We start from the raw sequence: 25,168 nt of genomic DNA, 5'->3' as shown, positions 1-25,168 counted from the left end.
TCGTTTCCTAATATCAATTTAAGAGGTACTGAAACATCTTTACATGAAAGATGATTTATGACAGTACCACATCTAGGTAACTTGGAAGACAATAGTGTCACCAAGTGACTGCAGTCATATCCAAACATAAATGGCTATAAAAGTACATTTGGTATACACCCTAATAAAAAGTTCTCTTCCTCTTTCACTGCCCCATATGGTGTTCCACTTAAATACACTTTCCAAGTAACTCGTATCCCAAAGCTTCGAGGATCACGACTACATTGTCCATGGGCGCCTCCAGAGGGCGCACGACTGAATTCACTAACAGGGTCTCAGTGACTCAAGTCGGGGCATCTGCACAGGGGCCCTTTCAGAGCCTCCCCATCCCCGTCCCCATCCCCATCCCCATCTGCCTGCATGGCTACAGCTCTGACCATGTCTACCTTCTGCTCCGAACCAGCAGCATCTCCTGCACCAAAGCCCAATGTCAAGATCCCTAAGGTTTGGCCTCACTGCTTGGGAGTGAATGGACCTGAATTCAGGACTGCTATTCAACATTCAGACACAGAGGCTGTTTTGTAGGTTTTCCTGTCTTTGATTTCATTGTAGCAAATCTTACTAATGACTTACTCAACTAAATGGTTGAGCTGCAAATATCTGACCACTAAGTCAGTGGGCAACTCTGGATACAGTGCTGCTACTTATATAACTGTATCAGCACTTACGTCATAAGACAGCACTGTCAATGCAATTCAATTTATCAACATATTCAACAAGTAAATATGAAATTATTAATGAAAATGATCTTACACTGAGTATTTCTGTCATTTCTAAAATGGTCCTTTTTCCTTTTTTTGGATGCATATTCATGCTCTTCATTATTGAATATTTCTTCATCTTCACTATTTAAGATACTGAAATAAAGATACATTTTATTAAAATATTTTTACAGGGGTTTCTTCATCTGGATTTTCTTTTGTTAAAAAGAAAAAAGAAATATTTGGTTTGCAATTCAGGAGCCCAAAATAAAAATCATGTTAACTTCTGAAAGCAATCCTTAATTTTCAAAGCAACAAATCACAGGTTTGAAAATACAAGACTAATGTCTACGTTTTTTGCTTGTTTTGAGAAACCTGAGATTTATCCTGGTTCTTATCAGAATGCTGTATCAGGAAGTGATGCACAAGTTTTAGAATCGCCTAAGGATTTTGAAATGCTCAACCAAGGTCGCTTCAGACTTTAAAACTTATAGTTTTATAGTTTATACTCTGGAAAAAAGTTAATGTGACAACATGATACCTAATACTAATGATCTGCCATATCCCTGACCCAATGCTGAGTAAACTCAACATTTCTCTTTGTCCCCATACCTCCAAAGACTTAACTGGAACTACTACTGTATGTCCTTACTAAGCATCAACCAAATAATGCTACCTGTTAAGGCGCTTAACTGAAGCCAGATGAAGTAAAACATTTTTTTCCACTTAAATACATCTAATTAAAAGCTTTCCCATTTTTTTCTTTTTTTTTCTTTTGGATGAAATAAGAAAATAAAATCATAAGGTCATAACTAAACAACTTGAACACACTTTCTTTTTTAAAAAATTTCTTCCTTGTAGTAAAAAAATAAATAAATAAGACTATGCAAAAAGCAGTCCACCCCCTCAAAACTAAAGATGCACACAATTTTTATTTTCAGCACCCTGACAGCTGGATTGTTTTCAGTCTGACAGCAAGGAGGGGCTCTGTGGAGATGAGCTGGCTAGCGGAGGGCCAGGGACTGATACTCAAAGCCGAGGGAGTAACCCTGCTTGCTGCCTCGTCGCCACTCTTTGACAAGAAAATTGTACACAAGTTCCTTCCACTAACCTGTATTCACTTTTAATCAAAACAGCTGATTTTCCCAAATGAATTCATTTATCACCATCAGAATAGACTTAAAGAACACTGGCAATAGTTGTAAATCATGAAGACAAGCACAAGTGCATTTAGAAGAAACAAACAACATTCAGTGGCAGGCGTTAAATAATACCAATTCATAGAAATGGGTTGATCCTGGCTGTATCTCACAATGGTTTGTTGTCATTGATTCAAATACTGAAGGTAGAAGATTTCAAATGTGAACAGCTTTTCCAACTACAATCACAAAGGCATCAAGGGAAAGCAGAAGTACACTGCTCTCCAGAAACAGCATCAAAGAAAGGAAACCAGGCACCACGAGAGGAGGGAGCTGCCTGTTATCTCCTGGGAGAGGGAGCCGTGCCCGGCTAGGCACAGGCAAGCGAGGGGCACTGGGCAAGCGCGCACGTGTGCTCTGCCCTGACTCTGCCCTGGGAGGGCTGGGCCGTCTGAAGGGAGGCAACAGGCCCAGGGGACAGACGTACAGGAAGGAAGCACAGACATCTATACGTTTCAACCGTGCTGACTTACGAAGGCGACACTCTCAGCCCTCCACGCCCACCGCTCAGCACTCCACCAGCACCCCGTCACCCTCTTTCTCGGGAATGTTTTTCTGATAAACCCACCAAAGGTGCATGGCTTCCCCACACCCCACGTCCATTTCCAACCAAGACAAGGATGTGTGTGAAGAAGAACCATCAAAAACATCTCCTGACATACAGGTAAACAGCAAGGACCTACTGTATAGCACAGGGAACTGTATTCACTATCTTGTAATAACATATAGTGGAAAATAATTAGAAAAAGAATAGATACATATGTATATATGTGTAACTGAATCACTGCTGTACACCTGAAACTAACACAATATTGTAAATCAACTATACTTCAATTAAAAAAAAAAAATCTCCTGAAATAACCAAGGGCCAAGGAAAGAAGTTACGCTCTTCTCCTAACTCACTCCTTGAAGTCAGCCTGCAGCTTTTAACATTGTCCAAGTGTGACCTGACCTTTTCCCACCTTATGACCCTCACCCTAGTGATGACCCATTAGACAACTGGTGACATTTTCCTCAAGAGTCACATAACATGGTCTTAAGCTTCATCCCCAGACCTTTCTCAGGTCAGCACAGCCTTGAATGCAATACTCTGTGATGGGCTATCACCTTCCAATCATTTCCACCCAATTCTAGGAAATAAGACAAGGGAGGGTAAACCTCCGGTTTTGAAAATGGTTAATTGGCAGTTCGTAACTGTAATGTTGTAAGACAAGTCACAAAAGTTTTGTAATTAGTAAGAAAAATTACCAACATTTGTGAATGATTTACATTTTAATATTTATAAAGGTAATTTGTGCTAATAAAAAAAAAACAACCAAGTATAAAATGAAAAGTCTCCCTTGCCAATCTCACGCCTGAGAATTGGGTAAATTTTCATTATTTCTATCTTCATTTGTTCTGGTTCCTAATTTTATAATTCAAAACAAAACGAAACAAAAAACCCAGGCACATACCTCTGTTTTGAGTTGCCTGTAAGAGACAAGGAATTAACCTCATTACTACCCTTCTCTCCATTCTGGTTGGCAATGCATCATTCAACGATCATCGACTCATGACCCATCTTACCTCATCTCTCTCTCCACCCATTTCTTGGCTGGGGACCCACTTCAATTATTTTGACATAAATCCCAGACAGGCTATCATTTCAGGTGTAAACGTCTCAGGATGATACTTAGTCCTGCTGTGATTTGTGTAATTAGTGTTTCTTCAGGGATGAGTTCTTCGGGGCATTCCCATCAGCATCCGATGTCTCTTAAAGGTGCCCAGAAGGCAGGGACTCCTGCTGGACTACTCCCTGGCTGGGGGATGGGCAGGCACTGCTGCCTGGGTGCCCCTGCCTGGCCCTCAGTGAGAGATGGGGAATAGGTGGGCTGTGTTGTTGGCCCGTGTGTATACCAGGTCTGGAACTGCGGGCACTCTGGCCACCTATGGTGTTGCCCTGACCACATCACTGCTCAGTGCTGGCGTCAGATACCTCCAACGGCCTGGGGGAGGGAGGGATGCCCAGCATGTGTTCTGTTGGTCGCTCCTACTGCATTTCTCAAGTAAATACCCCGAGGCTGTCCCTGGGAGGAGCCCCCCCGCTGCAGCCACCTCCTTGGCGATTCCACCCCACACTCTCCCCACCGGGAAGCCCCTCAGCTACAGACCATGCAAGCATGTCTCACAGACGCCTTATCCTTTCGGGTGCACCAAGACACTGAGAGTTGCGCCCCCCCATTTTTTCTCAAGTACAATATATATTTACAGTATTTAAGATAATATATACCTTTTTCATCATTTCTAGGATTTTGCACAGGAGGGGAAACTGCAGCATCCATCCCCACCCAACTGCTTGAAATCAGAATCTTAAAAACTGTACTAAACCAGAAATATTTATTACTGCCTTGGGTTAAATAGTGGCCCCTCAAATACATCTAAGTCCTAACCCCTGGAACTTGTGAATATGAGGGTCTTTGCAGACATAATTACGTGAAGGATCTCAAGACAAAATCATCCTGGATTAACCAGATGGGCCCTAAACCTTATATGGGGAGAGGCCACACAGGACAGACATGGGGGGATGGCGGGTGACAGCAGCCAAGGGACAACAGCCGAGTGACAGCAGAGGCAGAGACTGGAGCTGAAGGACGGCAAGCATTGCTGGCAACCCCGGAAGCTAGACATTCTCCCAAAGAGCCTCCAGAAGGGACCACCCCTGCGGACACCTGCATTTCGGACTTCTGGCCTCCACACTGCAAGGAAAAAATTTCTGTTGTCTTATACCACTGGGTTTTTAGTATGGCAACACTACAAAACTAATACAATTCTCTATCTTCTTAAATTACTTCAGTTGGTATTGCTCTTGAAAGCACATATGGGCTTTCAATTCTACCATTCAAATAGAGGAAACTCTGGGAAGAAAAACTCAGCGAAATGAAATATTTAACATACCGAAGTAAACATGACAAACAAAATGTGATCATTTTACCAAAAAACAAAACAGAGGAAACCCTCAGATACAGTCACCAGTAACTGACTGCCAAGCTGACTTGCACGGGCATTTCTCTCAGTGAAAGAAACTTCTCTCCCAGCGGGGCCACAGCCTCTGCTCTAACAGTCCCAGGTTACTGTTTTCAGTTGTATGTCGGTCACCTATTAAACTTAGCTTTTTATCCTCACATTACCCACAAAGGGTCAGGGTTATATTACTTTCTCCTGCTGGCCAAATGTTCATGTTTGTTTTCCTGATATAAAGTCACTTTTGCATCAGTGTATTATTAGCCTCTCTTGCAAAAAAGATATTTAAAAAAGGTCCAATTTTTTTAAGTTAAAAAAAAAAAAGCAAATCCTGTTTGTTTTTAGCATTAGCACTTCTGTCCTAAACATCTCACGTGACATGCTTAAGGAATCGGATGCAGACATGATGCAGCAGGCAGATGGCAGGATGGGATACTGAAGACCAAGTGGACAGCGGCCCAGGCAGCCCCACGGCTCCGCCAGCGGGAGGAGCAGCGGACACCCCCATGCAACTTGGCAAGGGGAACACCGTCTTTCAGAGGTTCCAGAGGGAGCTCTCTTGGAGAAGGGCCGTGTAAGAAGTCCAACCACAGCAGCTGCAGACTCCACGAGAGAGAGCCGGGAAGGCACGAGGGCACAGCGGCCACCCTCTGCATTCCACCGACGCCCCGCAGGTGTGCTCTGACGGCTTGCCTCCAACCTGCTGCCTCACCTGAATGACAGACCCACCGAGCACCTCACGATGGTCACACTCCCACTTACTCTGAGAGTGCACGTCCATAACGTGAGAAAGACACAAAGACCTGACAGCAGCTCTGTAGGGGGAATCACAGGCCAGGAATGGAATGGGTTCAGGTGACATATTTAACATACTCAAGTGAGCCAAGGATTTATCATTTAGATAAACCCAGTCTTAAAGGTAAAGGTCACAACAAACGTTATGAATGTGCATGAACAGAGAAGTACTGCAACCAGGAAATTAGTGGAGAATCCACTACAGAATGAGCTCAGGAAGCCACCAGGACTAGAGAGGCAGAGGCAAGAAGGCTGGTGTTAAACAAGTAACGTGTATGTACTTGTAGAATTACATGTTTCTACACGTACACGAAGGGTCCATGATGACAGAAAAGACACAGCAAGTGATGGCTGTAAGACATATAGCAGAGAACAATGACTAACAAGGTAGGGGAGGGCAGGGGAGACAGGTCAGCAGCTAACTGCAATATCACACACTGTACGGAGCCAACAGTCAGTGTTCAAAAAGAAGAAACCAAGGATACTACACAAAGGTATTAGCATAAAGGTGAAAATAAGAGGTAAAAAACTTCCTAAATATCGAAAGAGTAAAAGCAAATAAAACAAAACACAAGGGGCCAGACTCTCTATTGTGTGTATGAGAGAGGTGAACATAAATAAAGACAGACAGTTACAGACGCAAACGTGTACTGTACATCCAAAACATTAAATTCGGGGAACTGAGGCCAAATGGAGCAGTAAGTGTGAAGGGGCTTGGCTCACTTTTAAAGGAAAAGTGTTTGGGGTTGGCTCACAAAGCAAAACAAACACCATACCAAATACGCACACGTATAAAAGGATGGGGAAGTACGCATCAGAATTTACAGGACCCAAGAAAGACAACTGTGACAGGAAACTTTATAGCATTAAATACATATATCGATAAAAAAGTAAATAATATAAACATACAACTTGAAAGCTAGAAAAAGAGTAAGTGAACAAAACGACAGAATTGTTAAAGATAAAAACAGGTGGGGCCTTCCCTGGTGGTCCAGTGTCTAAGACTCCACGCTCCCAGTGCAGGGGGCCCGGGTTCAATCCCTGCTCAGGGAACTAGATCCCACATGCTGTAACTAAAAGATCCTGTGGGCCGTAACTAAAAGATCCTGTGTTCTGCAACTAAGACCCAGCGCAGCCAAATTTAAAAAAAATAAAAAAAATAAAAAGACAAAACAGGTATTAATAAATAGTAAAAGAATAGAACTGAAAAATAAGCCCCAAAGCTGGTTCACTGGACAAAACAAACCAGCAAGATAAACCACTAGACATCTTATCAGACAAAATAGAGAAAGTACACTATATAAAATTAATGGCAAGAAGAAAATTACACAGACAGGAAATTTCAAAAATCGTAAAAGGCTACTTTGTAAAACTCTTTGTAAATAAATGGGAAGAAATGAAACTAAGTTTTTAAAAAATATAAATTTAACCAATAAAAAAATATCCGGTTTTTCCCTTAGAGCTAGTGAAATACAAAGTTCATTTAAGAAGAAAGCGAGGAAGAATTAGGAGGCAATTCAGAACAAGAACAGCAGCGGGAGAAGTCTAGTCCTACCTGATATTAAAACAAATTATAAAGTCTCACGAAAGCTGCCTCTGGTCCAGTTCGAGATGGTGACAAAGGAGGACCCCAAACTCACCTCCTCACAGACACACGGAATTGACAGCTACATATGGAACAATTTTCCCTGGGGAAAAACCCCAAACCAGCAGAGCACCCCTACACATCAGCTGAACAAGAAAACAACACATTTCAGTGGGTAGGAGAGGCCCTGACACATCTCACCACAAACCTCAGCCCCGAGGGGCTGCCCACAGTCGGGAGGGAACTCCCAGCCTGGAGCTTCTCTCTGAGGAGTGAGGGATGTGAACCCACATCAGCACCCCAACTTTTAAGACCTGCACCTGAGAGACAAGCCCCCAGACGTCCAGAGAGAGCTCTCCACCAGCTGCCTCCAGAACACAGTACAGAGACCTCAGCCCCAAACACACCAGCCTCCCTGTGAAAGAGGCCTGTCAGTTTACCTTCAGCTATGGCCGGAGGGGCAGGGTGCTAATGAAATACTCGTCTGGGGCTGACTGCAACCCTCTCTAGAGACAGAAGCCTGGCAGGCACCACATTCACACTCTCTCCCTGCCCCACTGCGAGTCATCAGCATCTCTGAGTGAGGAGCAATGCACACATCTGGTGCGCAGACTGTCATGGCTGCTGCCCGGAGAACCCAACCCTCGAGAGCCTGGCTCTGGTGGCCAGTGGCACTGTGTTCATGGGTTCAACAGGACAGTAGCAGAGAAGGAAACCATTCTGAACTGGCTACCCCAGGGCTCAACTCAGAGGAAACAGACAGAAAAGCCCACCTCCCAGTCTTCCCCTGAGAGGTTTATGGGCATACTTCAAAAGCTGCTGCCTCAGGGTCTGGCTTCCAATCAGCTTGAATCTAGGTAACAACCGATATACTCCCCTTTGCGACACTGACAGGTCTTGGCACACCCTCAACTACTGAGAAAGACTAAAAATAAAGTAGGCTGATTGGACAATCACAGAGGTTTGAGAGACAACCAAGAGCTGGGGCAGGGTTGAACTGTAAGGTTTATCTCCTACATCAGGCCACTCCTTCAAGACTGGAGGAGGTGGCTGTTTTATCTAATGCACAGAAACCAACACAGAGAGTCAAGGAAAATTAAGAAACAGAGGACTATGTTCCAAATGAAAGAACGAGATAAAACCTCAGGGAAAAAAACCTTAATAAAATGGAAATAAGTAATTTACCTGATAAAGGGTTCAAAATAATGGTCATGAAGATGCTCACTGAGCTCTGGAGAAGGATAAATGATGAACAAAATAAGAATTTCAACGAAGAGATAGAAAACATGAGAGTACCTAATAGATGTCACAAAGCAGAAGAATACAATAACTGAACTGAAAAATACAACAGAGGGGTTTCAAAGCAGACTAAATGAAGCAGAAGAAAGTATCAGTGACTCAAAGGCAGGGAGTGGAACTCACCCAATCAGAGCAGTCAAAAGAAAAAAGAATGAAAAAGAATGAAGATACCTTAAGGCATTATGGGACAACATCAAGCAGACCAACATTCACATTATAGGGGTCCCAGAGGAGAAGAGAGAGAGAAAGAGGCAGAAAACTTACTTGAAGAAATAATGGCTGAAAACTTCCCTAACCTGGAGAAAGAAACACACATTCAGATCCAGGAAGCTCAGAGAGTTCTGTATAAGATGAACCCAAAGAAAGCCACACCAAGATACATTATAATTAAAGTGTCAAAAGTTAAAAACAAGAGAAGAATCTTAAAAGCAGCGAGAGAAAAACAATTCCTTACATACAAGGGACTCTCCATAAGAATATCAGCAGATTTTTCAGTAGCAACTCTGTAGGCCAGAAGGGAGTGGAACAATATATTCAAAATGCTGACAAAAAAACACAAAACACAACTGCCAACCAAGAATACTCTATTCAGTAAGTTGTCCTTCAGAATTGAGAAGAAATAAAGAATTTTCCAGAGAAGCAAAAGTTAAAGGAGTTCAACATGACTAGAACAGCCCTACAAGAAAAATTAAAGGGATGCCTTTAAGCCAAAATGAAAGGGTGCTAAATACAAAGAGGGAAACATGAAAGTATAAATCTCACTTGTAAAGGTAAACATGTAGTAAAATTAAGAATAATCTAATGTAAAGGCAGTGGGTTAATCACTCATAAAGACAGTATGCAGGTTAAAAAACAAAAATAGTTGTAGTAAAAATAACTAAAACTACAACAATTTGTTAATGGATACACAACATAAAAAGATGTAAATCGGGCTTCCCTGGTGGCGCAGTGTTTGAGAATCTGCCTGCCAATGCAGGGGACACGAGTTCGTGCCCCGGTCCGGGAAGATCCCTCATCCCGCAGAGCGGCTGGGCCAGTGAGCCATGGCCACTGAGCCTGTGCGTCCGGAGCCTGTGCTCCGCAACGGGAGAGGCCACAACAGTGAGAGGCCCGCATACCACACACACACACAAAAAAGATGTAAATCGACACCAAAAATATAAAACGTGGAGGAAGAGTAAAAATGTAGCTTTAGAATGCATTCAAAACTAAGATGTTATCAACTTAAAACAGACTATTACAAATACAAGTTGTTTTATGTAAGGCTTGTGGTAACCACGAAACAAAAATCTATAGTAGATACACAAAAGATAAAGAGACAGGGAACTAAGCATACCACTAAAGAAAGCCATCAAACCACAAAGGAAGTAAACAAGAGAAGAAGAAAGGAACAAAGGAATTACAAAACAGCCAGAAATTAACAAAATGGCAATAAGTACATACCAATCAATAATTACATTAAATGTAAATGGACTAAATTCTCCAATTGAAAGACACAGAGTGGCTGCATGGATTAAAAAAACAAGACCAATATACATGCTGCCTACAAGACACTTCAGATGCAAGGACACACTAAGACTGAAAGTGAAGGAATGGAAAAAGATAGTCCAGGCAAATGAAAACCAAAAGAAAGCTGGCATAGCTAAACTTCCAACAGAAATAGACAAAATAGACTTTAAGACAAAGACTAGAATAAGAGACAAAGGAGATCATTATATAATGATAAGCAGATCAACCCAACAAGAGGATATAACATTTGTAAACACAGGAGCACCTAAATAAAGCACACATTAACAGACCTAAAAGGAGAAATAGACAGCAATACAACAATTGGAGGCGACTTAAATGACATATTAGACCAGCTGGACTTAACAGACATATACAGAACATTCCATCCAAAAACAAGAGAATACACATTCTTCTCAAGAGCACAGGAAACATTCTCCAGGATGGATCATATTATAAGGCCACAAAACAAGTCTCAATAAATTAAAAAAAGACTGAAATCATATCAAGCATATTTCTAACCTTGATGATATGAAACAAGAAAACAATTACAAGACAAAGACTGGAAAATGCACAAATATGTGTAGACTAAACACATGCTACTGAACAACCAATGGGCCAAAGAAGAATTCAAAGGAGAAATCAAAAAAATACCTGAGACAAATGAAAATGGAAATACAACATACCAAAACTTAGGGTATACAGCAAAAGCAATTCTCAGAGGAAAGTTCACAGTGATAAGTGCCTACACCAAGAAACAAGAGAAATCTTAAATAATGTAACTTTATATTTCAAGGAACTAGAAAAGAAGAACAAAGCCTAAAAACAATGGAAAAAGTAGTAGGAAGACAATGGAAAAGATCAATAAAACTAAGAGCTGGTTCTTTGAAAAGATCGTAGAAAAACAATGGAAAAGATCAATGAAACTAAGAGCTGGTTCTCTGAAAAGATAAACAAAATTGACAAACATTTAGCAAGACTCACCAAGGAAAAAAGAGAGAGGACTCCGTCAGAAATGAAAGAGGAGACATCACAGCTCATACCACTGAAATAAAGGATCTTAAGAGACTACTATGAACAATTATATGCCAACACATTGGACAACCCTGAAGAAATGGTTAAGTTCCCAGAAACTCACAACCAACCAAGACTAAATAATGAGGAAAGAGAAAACCTGAACAGACTGATTAAGAGTAAGGAGATTGAATCAGTAACCAAAAACCTCCCAACAAACCAAAGTCCAGGACCAGAGAGCTTCACTGGTGAATTCTAACAAACATTTAAAGAAGAATTAATACCAATCCTTTTCAAAGTCTTTCAAAAAAATCAAAGAGGAGGGAACACTTCCCAAAGTCATTTTGTGAGGCCAGCATTACCCTGATACCAAAACCACACAAGAAAACTACAGGCCAATATCAATGATGAACACAGATGCAAAAATCCTCAACAAAACACTAGCAAACTGAATTCAACAACACATTAAAAGGGTCATATACCATAATCAAGTGAGATTTATTCTAGGTATGCAAGGACGTTTCAACATCTGCAAATTAACCAATGTAATACACCACATTAACAAAATGAAGTAAAAAAAATCATATGATCGCTCAATAGAAGCAAAAAAAGCATTTGTCAAAATTCAACATCCATTTACGATAAAACTCTCAATAAAGAGGGTATAGAGGGAACGTACCTTACCATAATAAAGGCCATATATGATAAGCCCACAGCTATCATCATACTCAATGGTGAAAAGCTGAAAGGGAGAGTTCCGTTTGCTCCATATCTGCATCACCATTTAATGTCAGCCTTTTTAATTTCAGCTGTTCTGGTGGGTGGATAGTTCTACCTCACTGAGGCTTTTTTAAAAGGCTTTATTTTTTAGAGCAGTTTTAGGTTTACAACAAAACCAAGAAGAAGGTGCATATCACTGGGGTTTTAATTTAGTTTCCCTGATAACTAAAGATTTGAACTTTTATCTTACTGGCCATTTGCATGTTTGTCCAAGTCATTCTCCCAGCTGCTAATTGAGTTGCTTGTCTCTTTACTAAGTTGCCAAAATCCTGGAAGAAAAGCCTCTGTCAGTATAACAGCTGGGTTCAATCAGGACACAGAAGCCACATCAATTATTTTAACTGAGAAACTTAAAATGAAAATGTACAAATATGTACAAAACATTGTTAACTAGGTAACCTAAAAGCCAAAAAGAACACTGAAGCATTCCAGAGGTAGTGACTGCAAACAGCCGTCACCACACTGCACTGGGAGAGCGAAGGGCACAGGCTGGAACCAGCAGGAGGAAGTACTGTTGGCTGGTGCTGGAGTCTGAGCTCAGATGAGAAGCCCCGAGGGCCTGGGGTCCACCTGCGGGGTGGGGTGGGGGCACCAGCATCTGGTGTTGAAGGAACACGATGAGCCAGGTCTGCAAATGTCAGAAAAGCTGGGAGGGAGAGTCCAGTGCTGCTGACCAGGGGGGGGACAGGTACAGAAAGGCCCCGGCAGCAGCTGCCCCAGTCCCACCCACAGGCCCCGTGGCACCCTCCCCAGGCAGGGCCTAGCAGGGCCCACCGGCTGCAGCGTCACAGGGAGGTGTGAGCAGGTAGAACGGAGCCCAGAAAACAGCTTAGTGACAGCTTACAAAACACGATACTTTCTCCCAGTCACTGGCTTGCCTGTTGCTGTTCTCAATGGTGACTTTTTAAAGCAACTTTCAAAGATTGGTTTAGACTGCAAGAAGAGGTGCAGCAACAGTACAAAGTACCCTCCCCCAGCTTCCCCACCATCTCACATGAACGCAGGACGGCGACCAAAGCCAGGAGTGGATGCTGGCACAGTACCGCCGACTCGCCCCCAGACCTGTGTCTCGCCAGCCTCCCGCTGGTGCCCGTCGCTGTTCCAGGACCCCATCGGACCTATGCGATCAGGGTACACGCTGCCCCTGTGTCTTGCTCCTGGTCATGTCACCTGGATCACTCGGTTAAGGTGGGATCTGCCAGCGTTCTCAACTGTAAAGCTACCGTTTTCCCTTTGTGAATTCATAGATATTTTGGAGGACTCTTTGCAAATACTGTTTTTCCTTAACATCTCACCCACTAATCTCAGCATCTATCAGTGGACTATGCCTGCAGCCATCATTACTGTGGTGTCCTAATGGTGACACTCTACTTCCCTATTCCTTCCACATTCACTAACTGGAATTATTCTGTCAGGAAGATCTGCCCCTTCTTCCCCACTTATCCATGTATTATATCCCCATGAACTCAGGGATATTTATCTTCTCCTTTGAGTTATAATCCAATACCACCATTATCTGCTTTTTGCTCAAATGGCTCCAGCTTTGGCCACTGGACTGCTTTCAGGCCTCTGCCCTTTCGACATCTGACATATTCCCATCCGTCCCCCGCCCCGCCTTTTTTTTTAAAGTATTTCCTTACTTTTGGACAGCACGAGATGCTCTAGGCTCAGCTTATGTTTCCCTACCCCAGCTCTGGAATCAACCACTTCTCCAGGAACCCTACAAAACCAACATCTTGGTGTTCAGTGCGCTCATTGCTACTGGGGCACCACCGCTCCTGGCCTCCCAGTAGACAGAACTGGGGAACGTGTTATATTAACTCACCTACACACTGATCCCTATCTACCCACCCACCCACCCACCCACAAGAGCAACAACTGCCTGAGTACACACTGACACTTCCACCAACAATCCAGCACCACAAGGTCTAGTCTAGCATGATTTTTGTGACTTCCTTCTCCAAAGTGAGAGATCTGGCTGTCATTATCAGCATTGTATTTACTCACCCCGCTTAACCCTAGTATACATAATAGTTTCAGAATTGCTAACCCACACCCTGAGGCATGAGAAGCACATTTACCACCTAGAGTGTCTGTCTATAGCCTGACAATATCCTGTCAACATGGTTTTCCCAAGTTCCCAGGTCCGCTCCTTTCTTCCACACCCACCTCAGTGTGGTTATGGGGTTCGTCTGTCACACAATCACATCCATCTGTCACAGTTTAGATCATCTGGGTGACCTGCTCCCCATCACACACGTCCTGGTTGGTTTTTTTTTTTAAAGATTTACAGAGAGCAAAATTTGCTTTTCGCGCTGCTCAACTCTATGGGTTTTGACGAATGCAGAGTCAGAAAGGGACCGGCGCCTTCCCTACAAGGCAGCTCCACCACTCCCCAAAACGCCTCCTGCCATCTGTGTAATCAACTCCTTCCCCTACCTCTAGACCCCTCGCATCCACGGGTCTGTTTTTCACCCCTTTGTCCCTATAGTTTTTCTTTTTCCAGAAGGCCATATAAATGGAATCACACAATATGAAGCCTCTTGGGTTTAGTTTTTCTCACTAAGCAAGATGAAATTAAGATTCATCACGTTGCGTCAATCAACGGTTCGTTCCTTTCGCTCCTGAGTGGCCCTCCCCTGGAGAGCTGAAGAGCATGGGTGATGTCCAAGCTTTGGCAATTACTGGAAAAGAGATGCTATTAACGTTCACATACAGGTATTGTGGAAATATAAACTTCCATTTTCCTTGGGTAAATACCTAGGACTGAGATGCCGCATCATAGGGCAGCTGTATGTTTAACTTAATAAGAGAGTACCAAACTAGTCAGCAAAGTGGCTGCGCCATTCTACACTCCCATCAAGCTTACGAGAGGACGTTCTTGCCAGCACTCGGCACTGCCCTCACCAGCACCTGTAACATTCTGTCGTTTGTTAATTGTAGTCGCTGTGGTAGGTGTGTCATGGCACCTTATCTGGAAGGTGAACACATTCCCCACACTTTTGTCTAGGCCACCTCGGCTGTCTCACTCCCCTGGAACTTCCGTGACGTTTCTAGCTGGTCAGCTGACCCCACGTTGCACTGTGATCCCAGGCTCGCTGCGACGTGTGCCTTCCCAGATTGCCTGCGCTTCCCCGCTGACCGATGATGCTGAGCTTATTCTTCTCTGCCCAGATTTACTTCCAAGAAATAAAAAATGGGGAAAAAGTATGAGCAGTGTGGTCAGATGAGCCTGCACTGACAGCAGGAGCAGAAACAGATACCACCTCATTGGAAAACGGAAGGGGGGCCTGCCCGTGACCCAGCAGCTCCACTCCCGGACAGGAGCCCTGAGGATCTCGCGTGTGCACAGGAAGGTACACGGTCAGACTCCACCGTCATCAGACGAACGGCCACCCTCCCAGCTGCGCAGGCCGAACACCTGCCTGCCTTCGCCGACGCCCCCTCCACTGCCCACCCACTCCGCCCCTCAGCAACCTGCCAGCTCCACTTGCAAAACATCTGCATCTGAGTACTTCTCATCACACACCACCTCCATCCTCTCTGAGCCACGGTCATTTCTCACTTGGGTCATTACACAGGCTCTTAGGAATGAGTCTGCCTGCTCTGCCCCACCTCTGTGCAGCCCATTTCCAACACAAAAGCCAGAAGGAGACTGTTAAAACACAAACCTGAACAAAACCCCCCCTCTCTGCTCCAAACCGCTGACTCATGACCGCTCACGGCCACGCTGGCGTCTGGTCCCCTGCTGGCCCTCAGCCCACCCATCTCGCTGTCCCCACTGCTCCCGAGTTCACGACGCCTGCCTCGGGGTCTCTGCTCTCCCCTCCCCACCTGAGCCGCCCTCTCGGTGCCCAAGGTGTCATTCAGCTGACCCTTCTCAGAGGGCCCCCCCCCCCAAACACTTCCACGCACCACCCCCACCCAACGGTTTTCCTTCCCACCCCAGGTTTTTCCTTCACAGAACTTAGGACACGGAACAGACCACACGGAGCTCCTTGTGTCCTTCGTCTGACTGTCCCACCAGAATGCAAGCTCCTCCAGGCATGGGTTTTGTCTCTTTCTGTTTACTGCTGGATCCCAGCACTGGGAATACACAGTAAATGCCTGACACACGGTACAGACCGAGCACATACAACAGCATGTGTAATCACAAAACCAGAGGCTTCTCAGGTCTGGCTCATGGAGGGATTTATCTACACACCAAAGGAGCACAGGCAGGCCTCAGGCCCCTTCTGTTTCCAAGGAGCCCCCTCTGGAGGGGGGGATGGCCGCATCCTTTCTGTGGACAAGAAAAGCAAAGTCACCTTCTCCTGGTCCCTCACTGTGAAGGGTCTGGAGTAAGCACTGGGCTGGGAACACCAACACACCTTCCGTTCACAGAAGGTAATTAATAAAAACATCTCTGCTCCACACATCTTTGTGTGTTCTGGATGAAGCTGATAAAGATTCAGGATGAACTTAATAAAGATGAAAACAAAAAGTCCAACTGCAAGGGTCTGAGAACAATTCATTTACAACGGTCCCACCATGTTCTCTGGCAGGGAGTGAGTGAGCTGCCCACGGTCCCACGCTGTTTGTAAAGTTTATGTAAGGATGGTAATTACATATACCATTAGTATAAAGAGAGGGCACCTAGACTTGCGAGGCACCTGGATGGGAGCAAGGTGTCTTCACTCCACCCGCGGTGGAGAGTCCACGGCTGCTGTGACACAGCCTCTGTCCCTGTGAGGACACCCACACAGAGAGGCCTCTGCCGGCACCACTTATATTTCAAAGGATTTTCAAATGAGTGTGAATAGGAGTGGGTGAGTGGGAGTGTCTGTGGGGAAGGGGGGAAGGGAGACAGGAGAACATGCAGTTTATCATGCAAAGAAAACAGGTCTTGACTGTATTTCTCTAATTCTATGCATATATGAGAAAAAAGTATTCTTTGATATTCACAACATGTTTGGAATGAAGGGAAATAAAGAGTACATGAGGAAAAAAACACATGCAAATTCCTTAGTGTAGAAGTAGCAGTAACATTCTATTTCATGCATTACAGCTTTTTTTAAACTGACATTTTAGAATTCAGAATGGCAGAGAAATGCCACAATATAAATTCAACGAACACTGTGTGTTATCCTTCCTATAATCTTAAATATAAAATTAATTTCTGCTTTAAATACCGCAAACCCCAATCTCCAGTCTAAAGGTACCAAATTCCTATCAGAAAAACAGATGACCTGTCAGTTCGAAATACACAATTGATAGTTACACGCATGTGAGATAAACGTATGCAGTAAAATGGATGACTAGACCTGTGACACTTTGGAGGAAGAGGTCTGCAGACCTCCCCAATCCTCCAAATGCTCAAATACACTTGTGCCGGGGATTGGGGGTGAGCACACCACGGCCACGCGGGCCTGCTCCTGCATCCATGCAATCTCTCACTTTCATCTGGAGAAAGACCACAACCCCCAGCCTGCCCTGCAGCTCCCACTCCAGCCGGTGAGGTTTGGCACAGGTACCCTCCTCCTCTACCCTGCCAAGCGCAACGCGGAGGTGGGGGCAGAACTCCCCCCCGAACCCCGCCGACGAGGCTACCCTCTGGGGATGGCAGAGCTAAAGGCCACCTCACCAACTCAGGCCTCTGACAGAGAAGACTATACTCCTGTCTCGTGCAAGCCACTGTCACCATGGGCCTCTGATGCAGTCCACCAAAACTACACCTTTTAATTCCTTCAGGTTCCTCAGCTGTAACGGGAGGTTAATAAGAATAATACCTATCTCTCGGACTACTGTAAGGGTTAAACATTTCAAATTAAAAAGAAGACGGCAGCATCTGTGCGTGGGCACTAGGAGATCTACCAGGCTCAGACTCTGGCTAGTAACTTGTTTCCTTACACCAGCCTTGCGCAGGTGCGGGGGGGAACTCTCAGCCAAGCGGTAAGTCATGGGCTCCAACAGGTGAAGCCGTAAGAGTCAGGCGGGGACGGTGTGGCTCTGCTGAGCTGCGACTCACGTGCCGTGGCTGGCGCCACACCGGTTATTCTCTCCTTCAAGTCCCTTACTCCAGGGTTCACATCTTTTCCAGCCGTCCTCTGTTTTAATCCAGCTCCATCCAGGAGATCTCCAGTCCTGGCCCAAAAATGGCATAGCTCTCCTATAATATAGGTTAAAAATGTATGTGTAATTGATGTAAGTTTCTTTTCATTTAGAACATTTATTCGTTAACTTTAATGAATACAATTCTTAGTTGATATTTAAATGTCTGCACACGCCTTAAGTGCCAGCTAGACACTGAGATGAAACACTGACGGTAACACAGGACTTCAGTAGTACTAAAATGATAAGACGGATGAGGACTGGTGGATTTATTAGCCCAACCCTGCACGTGTCATGAAAGGTTTCCCAGAGGTGACATCTCAGCTCATGCCTGAAGAACAAGCAGTCAGGGAGTGAGGAAGAAAAGGAATATGACACCGAACAGAAAACTCCTGCAAGAAATTAGAAGCAACAGAACATGAAACACTGATGCTCAGCCCTGTACACAGTCTGGTCTGCCTGAGGCTGACCATGTAAGGGGCGAGTGGGGAGTGGCTGGAAGTGAGAATGGAGAGGCCACTGGGGGCAAACAAAGTCAAAGGAGCTGGACTGCACTCTGAGGACACTGAGGGGCCAAGAAAGGAACCTCCACTCCGCAGGGAGACAATTCAACCAGATCTGAGCTTCACAAAGACCTCAGGGATACTCGGTCTCTGCCAGCGCATAGTATCTTCCTAGTAATAAATGCTGTCTGAAATTACTTACATGGCTACAGTCTGCCTTCCTCAAGAAAACGCGATGTCTTGTTCAACTCTGTATCCCAACACTTGGAACGATGCCCGGAGCACAACGGTAGCTCAACAATCACTGAATGAATGAATGGCTCAGAGGAGAGGGTAAGGCTGGAGAGCAAGGCAGGAAAACCACCAGCATCTAGACTGTACAGACAGAGACCAGACAGCGTGGGGACGGGAGAAAACCAAGGAGCCAGCTCCAAGGGTCGCTGACATTGAAAGGACAAGCAGGTGAAGACAAGCCGAGAAAGGACACCGAACAGGAAGAGCCACGGATGTAGGGGAAGTGGGAAGGCGAGAGAAGAATGGGTTTAAGAAAGAAATGATCAACAGAGAGGAAAGCGTTATAAAGAAGCCAGTACGGTAAGAATTAAAAAGTATACATCGTATTTCGCTACAAAAAGGTAGTTGAGGGCTTCCCTGGTGGCGCAGTGGTTGAGACTCCGCCTGCCGATGCAGGGGACACGGGTTCGTGCCCCGGTCCGGGAAGATCCCACATGCCGCGGAGCGGCTGGGCCCGTGAGCCATGGCCGCTGAGCCTGCGCGTCCGGAGCCTGTGCTCCGCAACAGGAGAGGCCACAGCAGTGAGAGGCCCGCGTACCGCAAAAAAAAAAAAAAAAAGGTAGTTGATAACTCAACAAAAAGTTTCCATAGAGTAATGTGTTATATTAATCTCATGTCCGACGACGTAGATTTGGGATATTTCACTAACGTGGAAGTATCATATCACATCGTATCATAGAGTACACAAGAGATGAAAGTGTTCAAATACCATCTCCCAAATATATTTAATATAACTAACAAAAAATAGGCTATTAAATAGGCATTTATACTGGCTTAGAAAAGACATAAAAATTTCAGAGGGAAATTATAACTCTTCAACAATATTCCTGTGTCGACTACAAGCGCTCAACATGAAACGTATGACCAAGTAATTTTCCTTTGTACCAAGAGGATCTCAAAACCTTGCTAAACTAAGTAATAATCAGAACATATCGTTTTCAGTCATATATTGTTTAACTGATATTCTTTCTTTAGAAGATAATTTAAAATAATTCCTTAAATTTCAAAACTATTTTGATAAGCCTCATCTTACGCTCTTGTTTCACAACTGCTGATCACCCTAAAATGCAAAAGCCACCACCCATGTCTAGTCCATCCGGATAATTTAAGGTTGTCTCCAATAGCAGGTGTCTGATACTTTTCCATGAAGCTTCAGACAGAAGCCAGAGAATACTTTTACAAAAGAAGGCAAGTACCATGATGTAGTAGATGATGCTTAAACGGCAAATTTAGTCTCATAAAACACAAACAAGAGAAGAATGTCTGTGAGGACCACCTCTGACAATTGCCGAAGTATCTCTCAATATCATATTTAAACTGCGTTTAAAAAAAATCAAGTGGCAACTGTGCAGAATATTGCTAATAGGTCAAATACAGTATAACTTCAATGACAAACATATAAACACAGACTAAATGTGTTATTACCTTATGTGTCCCTTCCCTAAGGGTATACCGGTAAACCCTTGAGGAACTAAAAAAACAAATGAAAACCCCCTCCACACACAATATATGTAAGTATATTTAAAACATATTAAAATATATGCATATGTGTAGTCAAAATGTACAAACCAACAGTCATAAAATAAATAAGCACTAAGGATGTAACGTACAACACGATAATTAACACTGCCGCACATTATATTTGAAAGTTATTAAAACAGTAAATCTTAAGAGTTCTCATCATGAGGAAAAATATTTTTTCTTTTTCTTTAATGTTGTATCTATAGGAGATGATAGATGTTCACTAAACCTATTGTGGTCATCATTTCATGACGTATGTAAGTCAAATCATCAAGTTGTGCACCTTAAACTTACATAGTGCTGTATGTCAGTTATATCTCAATAAAACCGGGGCAGGGGGGATGTTATGTAGAAAACTGTCCCCTGAAGAATTCTTTGTAACAGGAACAAACTGTGACGACTATAAACAATTAAAATATCTAAAAGAGGTTTTGTTAAATATATTTGTTATTACACTGGGATTGTAAATGGCTATTAACAATAATTGTGCAAATATCTGTTAACATGAAAAGATATTCACAGTACATTAAGTGAAAGCAAAGCAAGTTTTAGGAAAATATATGTGATACTTCTGTGTATTTCTACATGCAGGCACAAGTTTATACATGAGTGTATAGAAAAAAATCTGAAAGCAGATATAGCAAAATGCAAACAGTGAATATCTCCGCATGTTTGAATTTCAAGTGATTTTACATTATTTTTTATTTGAGGCATTTTTATTTTTAATATTTCTTTTATTAGATGAAAATGTATTACCCATGTGACAATTTTTATAGAACACGACCTGCTGATCTGAAAGGCAGAAATGGTGACATTGTTAACCTATATTATTTGATTCCTGATGCAGTTGAAGAATTGTCCCCAGTATGTTTCCTTTTTTCTTTTGTGATCTGTATGCTCACCGATTTTACAAATTTATTATTTCAGTTTTTTCCTTTCTTGTAGAATTTAGAAGTCTTCATATATTTAAATTAATAAAATTGGTTTCTCAATAAATATATACATATATATAAATGTGCGTACATGCAATCTTGTAATATGAGTACTAAATGAGTGGTAAAGAGAGAATAACTAAAAGAAACTCAGAGTAAAAAGCAAACCACCTGGGAAACCTCTGAAGAGAAACTAGGACATGAGCTTGGCCTTAAAGCATGGTTAGATCTTAAGTGAATGAAGAAAGGAAAAAAATACGAATCACAGAAATGGTGGGTGAAAAAAATGAAGACAGGAATACATGTGACATGTTTGAGAATAAGCAGAATAGGCTGGCTGAAATAGAGAACAGATTGGAAAGGTGACTAGGAGAATGCAGAATATCAAAAGTGTTTGGACTTTATTCTCTAAATAATTAAAAGTTTTTGAGCAATCCAGCAATGTGAGCAGTGCTATTTTCACAATAATTTGCCAGGGCGTGAAGGACAGACTGAAGGGGAAAACAGAGGCAGAAAGAACAACTACTTAAGCAACAGAAACTTCTTACCGACACCTCAGCTAACAAGATATTTTAAGACTCGATGACACACGTTGTACTTGCCTATTTAGACACCATGCCCACTCACCACTTAACGTCAGGCCTCACAAGCAATCCCTATAACATTTACACTAAGTTTCTGCTGTAAAGTTAAGAGTCAGCTTGGGGTTTCCTGTAAGATAATTGATTCCTTTACAACTACCAAAACACTACAGATCATTCATATTGACTTTAACAACTCTGTGAGAAACAAATATAGTTAGCCTGAATTTTTCAGCTGCTAAGTGTTTATATTTCCATGGGTTGGAAGGAGTGAAATGCAGCTAAATGGACCCTGGAAATAAAAATAGTACATTTCCAAGAGTTTTATTTTCAACACAGAGGAAAAGATTTGTTTCAAAATAAATGTGTGTATTCCATTCCATATACGTGTATAATCTTTATACTTTTGATTTACAATGTTGTGTGAGCTTCAGGTGTACAGCAAAGTGATTCAATTATGTACATATTATTTTTCATATTCTTTCCCATCATAGGTTATTACAATATATAACCTTATATAATATATACTTACATAATACTTATATGTAATCTTTATACTTTATGCTTTAGTTCATGAACTAAAGCAGAGATTCTGGAAGCACAGTTATTACAAACAATAACAAAAAAGCCATCAGGGGGGCTTCCCTGGTGGCGCAGTGGTTGCGCGTCCGCCTGCCGATGCAGGGGAACCGGGTTCGCGCCCCTGTCTGGGAAGACCCCACATGCCGCAGAGCGGCTGGGCCCGTGAGCCATGGCCGCTGGGCCTGCGCGTCCGGAGCCTGTGCTCCGCAACGGGAGAGGCCACAGCAGAGGGAGGCCCGCATACCACAAAAAAAAAAAAAAACCCATCAGGGAAAAGGAAAAAACACACGAGTTGCAATGTGAAAGGCTTGGGTCTCAAATTTTCAAAAATACTCCCAGTCTGAAGCATCTAACAAGTTTGCAAATCGAAAAATACTGTTAAACTTTTGGAATGATGACAACCCATCATTTTTTATGGAAATGTATTTATCTGTTCCGCTAAAAGATCTGAATTGCTATCATGTTATAAATTTAATTAAAATCACCTTTGTTTTGATAATTTCCAAATACAAAAATAAGAACTAGAAATTACTCCTGAAAATTATTAAATGTGTAAGAGCAACTACTCAAAAGTGGCTACTCTTGTAAAATAGCTGGTACAATCTGCAATTTTGTGCACATTTCATGCCAACTAATGTCAGAGAGCATATGGGGCCATCTGCTGTAGATCTTCCCTCGATCTCTATTTTGTATGGCAGGACATGGGGGTGAAGCACTGCAGGAGAACAGGGCTTCATGAAGTTCATTTGCCAGTGGAAACTCCTGCACGAGACAAGAAATGTCTTTCCTTCAACAAGCACACTTTCCGTTAATTAACGTTAACAGCAGCAAACATTTACTAGATCTCAGTATGGGTTAGGCATCACCCTAGACAATTTACCTCTATTACCTCATTTAGTCCTCACACTACCGTATAAGGTAGGAAATGTTGCAATCCGCATTTAAAAGTTTTAAATCTCTATTTTATACATGAAGAAACTGAGGCAAAAAGTTTGGTGGAGCTGGGATTTACAGTCATGGAATCTCAATCCACAATCCATGCTCTACCACTATATTTTTAAAACAGCAATTCCTGAACACCCTATTAGAAACAGATGTCATAAAACTGCAGGAGTTTTTTTTTTCTTACATTTTTTAGCTTATATGTCATACATCATCAGATATGATCTAAAGTAATGATTGATCTAAATATAAAAACACTAAGACAAGGAAAACATGACAGGAAACAGCTCTAACAAATCTGAAAAGGTTACATGTATAACAGTACTCTCCTCAGTTACTAAACTGATTTTCAGAACAATAAAGACTATACCTGTAGAGCAAGAGCTATGGCTATACACATTACAAACAGATAAGAAACAAACAAGTTACAGTGAAAATAAAAGGCACTTTCATATTCAGAGAAAAAGCTGGCAAAGGAGTTTCTCTTCCAGTATTTCTTATACAAGTTACACTGAAACAAGTTACAGTGAAAATAAAAGGCACTTTCATATTCAGAGAAAAAAGCTGGCAAAGGAGTTTCTCTTCCAGTATTTCTTACACTGGAAATTTCATCATAAATTTTGAGAAAATAATTTGCATTGTTCTGAGATAAGAATGACTGATCCTCAATTTGATAAGCATTTGGCTTTTTCTATTGCTTTCTCTTCCTTACAAGATTTCCAAATAATTGAGGGTCAAACATGAATATGGCTTATAAATGTGGAAGAATCTGATCCAGAAAGACCACCAAGAAATGGTAAACCGAGGGCTGAGAATCAGAAATGGGTTTACTGCAAGAAGGCCTGGGAGATAATCACAGATGCCTCACGGAAACGGAAAACCTTCCCGTTAAGAGGGGAAAGTGGAACACGAAAGAATAAGAGAAAGCGTGTCTTTTGTGATTAGGGCTGGAGGTAAGGATTTGGAAGAGGTAAGAAAGGAGGGCTCCGCAGGAAAAGGCACGATTCCCCACACTCCTTCAAGATGAGTCTGAGCAGGGCCAGGGCTGGGAGAAGCGGCCAAACGGAGCTTACCGCGAAGAGAAAAACGCAAAATTGAAACGCGTCCGCTCAAGAAAAATAAGAAAGGCAACTGAAGAGGGGCCGGAGCCGGAGCAGAACGGAGGCAGAGGACGGACGCCCGGAGGCCGAGATCAGGCCCGGGCAGAGGCCCGCGCGGGAGGGGCTGGGGAGGACGAGGCCGGAGGGCGGACGCCGGGCCGGGGAGGGGTGGTGCGGGAGGCCCTGGGCCGGGGGAAAAGGGGGCCGACCCGGTGGGAGCGGGTTCAGGCGGGGGCGGGAGGGGAGCTGGGCTGCGGGACACGGAGGGTGGGAGTGGGGTTGAGGACGGGTGGGCCGCGCCGTGTGGCGGGCAGACTGCCTCCGTCCCCACCTGACGCGAGGACGCCCATAGTCCCCACCTAGCGCGCGCGGCGTCCCAGTCCTTACCTGGCGCGCCGACGGTCCGGGCCCCACCTGGCGCACTGACAACCCTCAGCCGGCACCTGACGGCGGCCCGTCGGGATTTATTGCCGGAAATCGCCCACTGCCTACCCTGGAGCGCCGCGGGGAAGCCCCGCCCCCGGCCGCGCTGATTGGCCAGCGCGGCTCCGCGCGGCCGTGTTGCTACGCTGATCCCTGAGTCGGCGGCGCGCGCGTGCGCAGTGGGCGTCGCTCCCGCCCCCCCCACCCCCGTGCCGCTGCCCGCGCGTGCGCAGTGGGTGCGGCCCGTGGGGCTGGGGGGGAGGCGGGGGGGGAGGCTGAGGG

General features: G+C 43.7%; 1 protein-coding gene across 9 annotated transcripts in view; it reads right to left on the bottom strand.

Annotated features, from left to right (window-relative positions):
* FBXO25 (F-box protein 25) overlaps positions 1-24,937 on the bottom strand; it is a 51,818-nt gene extending 26,881 nt beyond the window's left edge. For 8 of the 9 annotated variants that reach the window (XR_008616052.1, XR_008616055.1, XR_008616053.1 and 5 more), the window contains exons 1-3: positions 24,851-24,937; positions 17,926-18,066; positions 793-896 (exon numbers count right to left, since the gene is read on the bottom strand). Coding sequence is in view for 3 of the 9 variants with exons in the window: in XM_028480873.2 (XP_028336674.1) it covers positions 793-896; positions 17,926-18,059 (238 nt within the window). In the remaining 6 variants the exon portion in view is untranslated. The other variant, XR_008616057.1, reaches the window with a different exon arrangement.
* Between the last annotated feature and the right edge of the window lie 231 nt (positions 24,938-25,168).

This window comes from Physeter macrocephalus, chromosome 20, assembly GCF_002837175.3.
Source record: "Physeter macrocephalus isolate SW-GA chromosome 20, ASM283717v5, whole genome shotgun sequence".
Classification (NCBI taxonomy): domain Eukaryota; kingdom Metazoa; phylum Chordata; class Mammalia; order Artiodactyla; family Physeteridae; genus Physeter; species Physeter macrocephalus.
Note: the sequence above shows the minus strand (reverse complement) of the source record. Positions and strands in the feature narration are given on the sequence as shown.